The 10,898-nt window shown below is 46.9% G+C and overlaps 1 protein-coding gene across 2 annotated transcripts in view; it reads right to left on the bottom strand.

Annotated features, from left to right (window-relative positions):
- The window catches only part of Tstd2 (thiosulfate sulfurtransferase like domain containing 2), a 26,562-nt gene that overhangs the window by 1,187 nt on the left and 14,477 nt on the right, over nt 1-10,898 (bottom strand). For both annotated transcript variants that reach the window (XM_029539835.1, XM_021200740.2), the window contains exons 5-9: nt 8,701-8,826; nt 7,840-7,945; nt 3,476-3,594; nt 2,868-3,026; nt 2,166-2,304 (exon numbers count right to left, since the gene is read on the bottom strand). In XM_029539835.1, coding sequence (XP_029395695.1) covers nt 2,166-2,304; nt 2,868-3,026; nt 3,476-3,594; nt 7,840-7,945; nt 8,701-8,826 — 649 coding nt within the window. The remainder of the gene's footprint in view (nt 1-2,165; nt 2,305-2,867; nt 3,027-3,475; nt 3,595-7,839; nt 7,946-8,700; nt 8,827-10,898) is intronic.

Consider the following 10,898-nt stretch of genomic DNA (forward strand, 5'->3'; position numbering starts at 1 on the left):
GGGGGTTGGGGGGTGGGGGAAAGGCATAGATAAATTCCAATCCCTAGAATAACCCCTAGTTCACTAGAATCTGACACACTCTTTTGGTCCAAGGGAATGTTTCCAAGTAAGGCAGCGTGGTGCCGACTATGACTTAAACCCTTGATAGGCTGAGACAGGAAGATTGTAAATTCAAGGATAGCCTGGGCTATGTGTACAGCGAGACCCTGTCTCAAACAGACAGATTAAAAGAAAATACTACTGCTGTCATCTAAGAAAGAAGAAGGCCTTCGTGGGGGCGGGGGTTGTGGTGTGGCGAGGCTGCTTCTGGGAACTGTGTTTTGATTCCTCTTCATCCATTGCTCTTTCTTCCATCAAGAAAGAGCTTCTGAAACCAGCGTATCACCCCCCAATCTCTCCCTCAGATAATCTCCCTTCCTAGAGGGACAACATACCTAAATACAGTTGACCCAACATTATAACTAACTTGTAGAATGCACAATGCACCCCAGGCCACCACCGAAGGCCATTGCCAGGACACCTGAGCACCTAACTCCCCCTGGCCAATGCTGGTCACCTTTGAGAACAGCAGTCTCCCTTTGGCCTTTTGCACACTACAGTTGCATGCAGTCGTTTCCTCTACGGACCCCTCATTTGTTTTCTACTTATGATCTATACTATACCTTGCTATAAAGCAGGTCCAAGGTTTAAATTAAACAAATATTAACCATCATGAGAGATGATCAGAAAAGTGGGCAATCAAGAGGGCTCAGTAGGTAAAGGCAATTGCTGCCAAGAGTGATGACCTGGGTCCCGTCCCCACGACCTACATGGCGGAAGGAAGAGAACTGACTCCTTCCTGTAGGTTGTCCTCTGACCTCCACACACACTCTGTGGAATGCACATTAGCATGTAGATAAGGAAATGTCATTTTTTACAAAGATCAGAAGGGAAGAAGAGAAGATGAGAAACTTACTAAGAGGTTTGTAATCAGAAGGTTCTAGAAACTGTAGCAGTCATTAAGGTTGACTACCTATGACTTTGATTCAGATACTACTGAGCTATAGTATCCAGGGCAAATCATGCTCTAGGGATCGTCTCTCCTTTCCTATCTCTATCCAACAAGACCCCCAGTGCGACCAGCTGGCTGCAGCGGCTACCCTCATTGCCTGCCCTGCCCTCCCATTCCCACCTCCAGATGTGCACTCTGGGACGGGAGTGCGATCTGGCTGCGGCATGTCACACCACTGACCACCAGGGTTGATCTGGCCGACCTGTCTGTCTAAGCAGATGTCCCCTTCCTCCCTCATGGCTCCATGTGTGTCCCTCCTGAAGCTGCAGCCCAACTCATGAGGACTTTCCTCATAAAAGAGGAGCAGCGTTTGGTCAAGGGTACGCTAGCACTCTGTGTCTTCCTGTTCAGACCCCAGACAAGCCCTCAGGTGTACAACATGTCAAAGGCCACCCACTGCTTACTCTCTGCCATGGGTATGTGCAGCCTGATAATGACTAAATGAATAAACAAAAGCATCATGTTATCAAGGAAATGGATGCATAGAAATATAAAATGGCAAAATAACTTTCAAAGGTGTGATATAACAAAAGCTATGTCATATGTTGACACATTAAATACAAGAGTCAGTGGGAGGCCGACCTGCGCACACTGTGAGGCTGTGGTGACCATGCCATGCTGAGTCCCCACAGCAGCAGCTGTGGGTGTGGCAGACTGGGAATCCTACTGGAACAAGGGCTCAGGACACCTGGCACCACTGGTCGGCTTCATGTTAGAGGGTTTCATTTTTGACATGAGTTACAGAAAATGAAAATTTTAAGTATTTTCTCACTCCAATTCTCAGACCCCCTGATTTCTACACACTATATCTAGGCTAAGTCCATGATTTAGCCTGTCTGTCCAGCTCCAGGCAAGGCAAGTGGGGTTAAGACCATTTTAAAGGACTTATCCACCCAGTATACAGATGACCATCACCATCTGAAGCCTCTCCAGCTGCTGGGAAAGAAGAAGACAGCACAGCACCCTCCGCGTCCCCACGCGATGCTCAGGTGTCCTGGCCTCGCATCCCCACGCGATGCTCAGGTGTCCTGGCCTGCCTTCCCTGGGCAATGGCTCTAGAATAATGGCTGATTCCGACCTGTAATGTTGTGGCTCTGGACCTGGGCTGACCTACCTGATACCACAGAACTGTTGTAGGCCAGGGCAAACCGCTCATCAAAAACAAACAGCTTCCCTTTGTAAAAGCCGTCAGGGAACTCTTCCAAGTACTTGTGGATGCCACCCTTGAGCTGAAACACTTCCTTACACACTCCCTGGTGTAGAAGAAAACAGAGACTTAGAAGCAGCTCCATGGTGGCGAGTGTTCAAGCAGAGTATCCATCGCTTGTGCCCATCAGCCAGGGGCTCCCAGCGGCCCCCTGCAGGGTGTGGAAAATGCTGACCAAGGGGTCAAGGAACCACCTGGCCAGACCTTGCCTACTGGAGGCTGAGTGATGACAGCGGGCAGGCCCTTCACCCTCTGAGACCCTGGAAGCCCAACTATTTTTGCTATCCCCTAAATATAGGAAGGCATCTGTTGGGACATGTACCGATACCGAATTTGCTCTTCTCAGGATCAAGCACAGGGATTAGGAAAGGGAGCTGCTCAGCTAAGCTTACTCTTTTGTACCTGATGAGTATTCAAGACTGCTAAGTGCTGGAGACTTAAGAAGCTCAGGCTTTATACAACCCCAGTGCTGGAGCTGTATCAGGGAAAATAAATCCCTCGGCCGGCTAGTGGTGAGCAGGGGATGAGGGGTGGAGTGAGGGGTGGGGAGCCCCACACAGGCTGGTGGGTGGGTGGTTTCACCTGTGTGCTGGGCCTGCAGTAGCTCACCTTGGCTCTGAGGTACGCAGAACCTCGTTCACAGCGAATGCCCCCAGTACAGTACATCAGCACCCTCTTCTGCCTGAAAATGTCAAGGTTTTTGTCAACGTAGCTAGGGAAGTAACTGAATTTCCTGATGTCTGGTGCTAAGCAGCCCTGGAATCGTCCCTACAACACGGGGACAGAAGGAGATGATTAGAAAAGTGTACCTGCTGGGAGCCTAGTTCTTTCCAGTAACAACCCCCACCTGGGCAAAGAGCATCTGCGACCCCAAATTCGCATCCCACACTCTCACCCTTTAACCTCAAGAGCTGGGGTTGTGGGTCCCCTTTTTACAGGTCCCTCAGGGTGTCGGTAGAGGTTATGCTGGGAGCTCTCACAAGGCCACTGGCACACCACAAGGGTCAGTTCATGGGAAACAAAATCCTTTTATGTGCCAAGATATCTCGTATTTTTTTTTAAGTTTTCTCAACAGACCTGGAACTCAGGACTTAGGTTTTTCCTGATGACGCTGGTACAGGAAAGAGGACGAGGTGGCTAAAGGCTCCACACAGGATACAGGGGGTTGTGCAAGGCACACCCACCACTTCACGCCACTCAGCTCTGGTCTTACTTACAATTTTGCTTTCATAGAAGTTCCTGCAGTCCAGTATGATAGTATCACCTTGTTCCTGACTTGACTGTGATAAAAGCTTTTCTATTTCTTTATGAAATTCACCGGGGGATAAATGGATTCCTAAAACCAAGCCAAACATTATATTAGAACAAAATGAGAAATGAAATTACACATTAAAACAAAATGAGAAATGAAAATCTAACCCGAGCTGTCCTATCTGACTGAAGTGCTGGCTCTGCCCCCTCCATCAAACCCCCTTTCATAGCTGCAGCAGAGAGGAACGGCGGCAGCTCAGGGTCAGGCGGAGATAGCTCAGCAGCCCAGTTACTTCCATCCCCACTCCAACCCGAGACTAGAGAGCTCCAGCAGTTTGGATAAGGGATTTTCCTTAACCCAGAGGCTTGGGGGTTCATTTGCAGTGCCAGTCCACTGTGTGCTGTGTGGTAACTAGTGAGTCAGGAAATGGATAGTGTCCTACTGTCAATGTCCACAGAAGAGCTTCAACATGTTCAGTTTTCACTACAGCCTTCAAAGTGTCAAGTAAAAAAAGCTGAGCACAAATTCAAGTCTTGGGTTAGACCAAGGTAGTTGAGAGTGTGACGTTACAGGAAAGTCTGAGCATATGTGGGTTTGATACAGGGCTAAGAAGATGTATCTGCATTTGTGCATGCAGAAGAGAAGAGGGTGGGCAGAGGCAACAATACGAACAGACATGAACAGAGGTCGTGGAGAAGAAGAAAAGCTTTCTAACTGTAGAGAAGAGAGACGAAGACAAGTGTGAGAGTGCACATGGCAGAGAGAAAGGGTCTAGCCCAAGGAGTTTCTCCCTGTGACTCTCAGAATATAAACATTCCTGGACAGCTCACTAACTGTGAAGAACTCAGAGTGAACTTGGCACTCTGGGATAATTACACTTCAGGGTGGGGGCCTCTGGTGACACTCATGACAGAGCTGTATGGCATCACAGGAGACTCACTCCATTGGGCATAAACCCAAACTACCACTCGATAGTTCTCCAAACCTGGAGAGAAAAAGGGTCCCTAAGCAGTTTAGTTTCCAGTTGGAAAGCTAAAATTATAGAATGTATCCAGGCCTTATGTTATTCAGGTCAGTGTCATATAATTACATGGGTCCCAAAACAGTGACGTAAAAATTGAGGTTCAAAACTATGAGAAGCAAAGGTAATTCCCTTTGCCTTCTCCCTGCAGGGATCTTCCGGGAGCCAAATGGGTCCTGGCTGCTCTTCTGATAGACAGTACCCTAGAGGACATGTTTACAAGAGGTCCCTTTAAATCTCAGGCATGGGGGAAGACAGACCAGTGCTGCCTGCAGGCCAGCCGCCCCTCAGCGACCGCCCGAGCAGTGTCCTGCCACGCCAAGTAGAGCTCCTGTCGCTGCGCTACTAAATGGGGACAGCATGTAGACACAACCCTGCCCGGGTTCTACCTCTTCATGTAGGAGCCTATCTCCAAGATGCTGGTACTCATCCCTTTCCTTCTAGCTCAGCTCCTGGCCTTCTTCATATTTACCTCTGGAAAATGAACGCCTTAGGAGCAGATGGCCCTTTGTTCTTTGAGAGAAGACAATCCTACCTAGGAAGCAGTCATGGGAGTGGAGGCAAAGAAAGGGACTGCACCTGATCTGATCACGGCTCTGGCCCAGAGCTGGTAGCATAGACGCTGCTAGCTGCCTGTGGCTGACAACTACCTGACTGTGCTTTAAGAAGGTAACAGTAAGTGTGACATATATACTGCAGTAGACATGTATACTCCAGTGTGACATGACATATATACTGCAGTAAGTGTGACATGACATATATACTGCAGTAAGTGTGACATTACATATATACTGCAGTAAGTGTGACATGTATACTGCAGTGTGACATGACATATATACTGCAGTAAGTGTGACATGTATACTGCAGTGTGACATGACATATACTGCAGTAAGTGTGACATATATACTGCAGTAAGTGTGACATGTATACAGCAGTGTGACATGATATATACTGCAGTAGTGTGACATGACATATATACTGCAGTAAGTGTGACATGACATATACTGCAGTTCAAGGCCTAAGTGTGAAAAATAAACAACCTCACTAATAGTTTTTATATTCATTACTCAGTAACATGTTTTGGACATACTTCATTTATTAATGTTATATAAGCTAATTTTACCTATTTCTATTTTGTACTGGCTAATTTTGTGTCAACTTGACACAGCTGGAGTTATCACAGAGAAAGGAGCTTCAGTTGGGGAAATGCCTCCACGAGATCCAGCTGTAAGGCATTTTCTCAAATAGTGATCAAGTGGGGTTGTCCCCTTGTGAGTGGTGCTATCTCTGGGCTGGTTCTATAAGAGAGCAGGCTGAGCAAGCCAGGAGAAGCAAGCCAGTAAAGAACATCCCTCCATGGCTTCTGCATCAGCTCCTGCTTTCTGACCTGCTTGAGTTCCAGTCCTGCATCCTTTGGTGATCAACAGCAGTATGGAAATGTAAGCCGAATAAACCCTTTCCTCCCCAACTTGCTTCTTGGTCATGATGTTTGTGCAGGAATAGAAACCCTGACTAAGACATATTTCTATTAGAAACTGAAAAATAATGCTCTGTGGCTCCCATATTTCTTCTAGGCAGCACTCTCCATGAGCAAACTCTCAACCTAAACAGCAATCTAGGGGAGATAAGTGAACAGAAGACTACCCTTTTGGGGTGTAACTAGCACTAATCCAAGCCTGAGGAACTCTATACACAAGTGATTGGGTGCCTACAAACCTAGTCTGCAAGGCCAGCCGGTTGGGCCAGAAGATAAAGGAATGCTCCTTCAAGTCTCGTGATCTGAGTCTGATCCCCAGAACCCCATGGAGGAAGGGAAGAGCCGAGCCTCATGACTTCTACATACGTACTGCAGATCCCAAGTCCATACACATAAACACAAGTAAGTGGGTACAGGTACATGTAATTCTGAATCCCTGATCTGCAGTGAGGGAGAGGTGAAACTCCAGGAGACAGTCAACCGAGGACCACCCCAGGGCATGCACTTAGCACTGCCCAGACTCTGAGAAACCCTACAAGGTAAATGACCGAGATCTTTGAGAGGCAGTCTGCAATGGGGGAAAGCTGAATGTGCAAGCTCAAAAACATTATTTTTCTTGTTAAAGGGATCTTACTTAAATTTGTTTTTCTTTATTTGTGTGGAAGTCATAAAACAAACTTGGGTTTCAGTGCTCACCTTGCATCTTATTTGCAAGGGTCCTGTGGGCTAGTTGGCCTGTGAGCCTCTGCAGAGCCTCCTGTCTCTGCTCCCACCACACAGCAGGGGCACTGAGATTGCAGCTTTGCATGGGTCTGGGGACTGGAACTCAGGTCCCCATACTTGAGTGACAAGTGCTTTATCCATCTTCCCAGATCCCCTTATTTAATCTTTTATTTTTTAAGATTAATTAATTTATTTAATGTATATATGAGTACACTGTAAGCTATCTTTAGACAAACCATAAGAGGGCATCAGATCCCATTACAGATGGTTGTGAGCTACCATGTGGTTACTGGGAATTGAACTCAGGACCTCTGGAAGAGCAGCCAGTGCTCTTCACCACTGAGCCATCTCTCCAGCCCCCTCTTATTTAATCTTAATAGAAACTTAAATCATCAACAGCAGGAAATTCAATGACAAGATATTTATAATCAATTGTTGCTAAAATGTTTTAGACATGGTAACAGTTACACTTAAATGTTACTCTTTCTTTTAAAAGTGTTTATTAAAGGATTTATGAATACAATAACAGGATCTAGGATGAGAGAGGGGGTTAGGGTACAGAGGCCAGCTCTCCATGAATGAGCAGCTGCTGCGGCTCTGCGTAAGCATACGGAAGGTCACTCTATTATTCTCTGCACTCTAGTTAATGTCTACAAGTGTTCATGGTAAAAAGTAAAACAAACCCAAAATCCCTTCCAAACGAATGCCTTTCAGTCGCCTATAGTAACAGCAGGGAAGCAGGGATCAAATGTTCGAACGTTCTAGAATACTGCTTTGCTTTTGTAAGCCATTCACTGACTGTGACAAAAGCCCATACATTCTTTCTGCTGATGAACTATTTGCAAATAATAACCACACAGCTTTCAAATTGCTCTCTCTAGAAAGCAGAAACAACTTCTTGCCAAACCATCACCAAGAAAAATGTGCTTTGGGTCTATAGGTGAGTTACCGTAAACACCACAGAAGCCAGCCTGAGAGCTGGGTGGTCAGTTAGCCTCCCCATGGCTATTTAAAGAGAAGACTGACTACAGTGCTTGCTAATCAGTATTTATCTATTACACTTTATATCTATGACAAAAAGTGACAACTCTTTAGAACGTTAGCATACCGGGGTTCTTGTAGGAGACCTGACTGGGGCTGACCCCCATAGGCACGATCTCTTCAAACACACCGACTCGCAATTCCGGGAAGCAGTGAGACCCTCCTCTGCTGCTCTAACCAAGGAGAAACAAGACAGAGTTTACTTGTCCCACTGCAGGGAAAGCCAAGGGCCAAATGTAAGAATTATGGCGTGTTTTACAGTGCGATAGCTGAGATTCTAAACCTTGAATTGGGGGCAGGAAGGAACTTTCAATGAAGATAAAGTTTGGGTTCAAAATGTTCCAGTTAACTCAGCATGTTAATAAATGTTCCCTGTGCCTCTCCCATATGCAGGAACATTGTGTTTGTATGGCTATGTACATGTGACTCAGCACCACGGAGAGGGTCGCATGTGATCACACACCAACTTTTGTTCTGGAGCAGTGACCATGAGTGTCCTGCTGTGGCCAGCATGAGAACTAGTATAGTGTTCCCACAGCTTACCACACACTGTGACAAAGCACACTGTACTTAGACATAGCACCTCAGCTGAAAGAACCACAACTTTATTCTGATGTGGTGGTAACTTTAACCACAGTCCACTGGTGGACTAAAACCACAGTCCACTACAGAGATCTGTAAACCAGTCTTTCCAGGATTTAGATGCCAGCTTGTGTAACTGTGCCATCCTTATAGGAAGGGAGATGAGGATCTGGAGAGGATTCCGACATGCCAAGTGACATGGCCCTGGATGGAAACAGTGACAAGCCCACTTGTTCTCCTGCACTGGCTTGGAGCTCAGGGGAAAGGGCTTGTCTGGCTCTGCATGTGCTCTTCAATGACCCACAAGCAGACTGCGTTACCTTTAGTTCCTTTTCTGTCCTTTTACCTTAAACTCATCCTGGCTCAGGTAATCCTTAAATAATGGGCAGGAAAGCATGACTTCCACGTAGAGCCTGGTGGCCACTTTGCTTCCGCCGACAGTCCCATTGATTCCCTCAGCAGCGATCCGAATCTGAGACAAGAGAGGAGGAAGGCTGTGTTGGCTTGGGTGTCTCCCCAGGATAAACTAAAGGTCCCTTTCATGTCACTGAGTGTAACAGGAAAAGCAGAGGCCCTGCTTGGCCGCTTCAGTATCACAAGGTAGAGCACAGATGTCCCTCCGAAGCAGCAGGGCCTATTCAGCCCATGCCAAACAAGCTCTGAAAACCGCGTTTGCTCCAGAGCTCCAACATCCAGTAGCCAAAGGGGATTCTGAGATGGGTCTAACACCAGGCTGTAGACAGAAGTTTCTAGAGGCTTAGGAAGAGGATGAGCTCCAGCCCTTCCTCATGGGAGGCCCAAGACGCTTACATAGGTAGAACAATGCCAAAAGTGGAAATAAAAATAAATAAATAAAACAAAGCCCACTGAGGAACCTCTGCCCCAGTCCTCAAGAGGGACCTTACTTGACAGTGGGAGTGCACACATCACCTCTGCTTGAAGGCCAAGGGAAAGCTTCCAATCCCAAAACCATGGGCTGAATTCAAGTTCTCTTTTGCTCACTGAAGTGCCCCATGTCTGCATCCATGCCTGCAACATGGTGGGTGCTCATGTGTAAGAGCATGTGTACCCAAATCTGTGGCTCTCTGGCTTCTCTAATCTGAAATGCTTCACTGGGGATGGCACGTGAGAGCTGGGCCAGGGCAATCTGGGGGCTTGCATAGTGGGCTGTCCTAGTAGAGGAGACCCCATACGTGAGTTTAAGATGGAGCAGCTTTATAAGGCGCCATCCTCAGAGTAAGGTGCCAGAGCACACCAGCTGAGGACTCACACAGTCTCTGAAGAGAAGAGATTCAATCAAAGGCCCTGAACTGTTACCATTATTCAAACATGAATGCAGCCAGATTGTAAAGTTATATGTGGCCATTCTTTTTCAGTGTCTCATGTGATCCAACTTTTTAGGCTACGGATAAACAACAGGATTCATCCTACAAGCCAATGCCAATTAACTGGCAGCTACCCAGAGATGAAGTACCCTGATTACCACTGACTCCTTGAGAAAGAGGGCTGCAGTGGGGTGAGGTGGGGAGTAGGTGCTGTACGCCTTTAATCCCAGCACTTGGGGAACAGAGGCAGGACAGTTTCTGAGTTCAAGGCCAGCCTGGTCTACAGAGTGAGTTCTAGGAAAGCCAGGGATACACAGAGAAACTGTCTCAGAAAACCTATAAAATAAAATAAAATAAAATAAAATAAAATAAAATAGAGGCTGCAGTCCAGGGGAGACTGCTGTGGGTAAGAAGCAGGGAACACAGGCCATCTCTGCTCTATAGGCTATGCACCTATCTATCACCAACTAATAGGGACAACAACAACAAAAATAGCCTGGGACCAGCAAGGTCAGGAAATCTGTCTGAGAACAGTCTGATTGGGTGATGGTGAATGTACATTTTTATGTGATTATTTCTAGGTGGACAGGCAAATTCTTTCCTATTTCATTTTAATCTCAGAAGCCAAATGCATGCCATACGCCCATTCCCTACAGCCATCTCTAAACTCACTCAATCTCTAGCAGTACCTAGATTCTCAAAAAGTCCTCCAGACTTTGATGAAAGGCCCTGTAAGTAGGAAACAGACAAGGAACAGCTAGCACTGTGGAGCACCTGCTGAGAGACAACACTCGTAACTGTCTGCCATCTCTACATCTCTCTCACAAATTTCTTGAGGTCATAAGATGTATGTCAAGGGGCATTCAGGTTCTCCTTTTCCTTGCCTAAGAAGCAAGATTGTCAAAACCCAGCATTAAAGTATCTCACTAAACTGGCCAAGTCTTTGATGTCTGGGAGCCAGGAAGGTGCTGCCATCTGGTGGGCAGGACTGCTCACTGCTAATGTGCCAGGAGAGGCTGGTCCTCCTTGACAAGACACCCCTTTTCTCTGTGTATGTAGCCTAGCCTGCTCTTGGAGTTGCAGGAATCCTCCTGCCTCAGCTTCCTAAGTGCTGACATTACAAGAGTGTACCATCACACCTAGCTTTAAAAAGCTCACCAGAAGCAGGGCGTGGTGGCGCACGCCTTTAATCCCAGCACTCGGGAGGCAGAGGCAGGCG

This window comes from Mus pahari, chromosome 6 (genome assembly GCF_900095145.1).
Source record: "Mus pahari chromosome 6, PAHARI_EIJ_v1.1, whole genome shotgun sequence".
Taxonomy (NCBI): domain Eukaryota; kingdom Metazoa; phylum Chordata; class Mammalia; order Rodentia; family Muridae; genus Mus; species Mus pahari.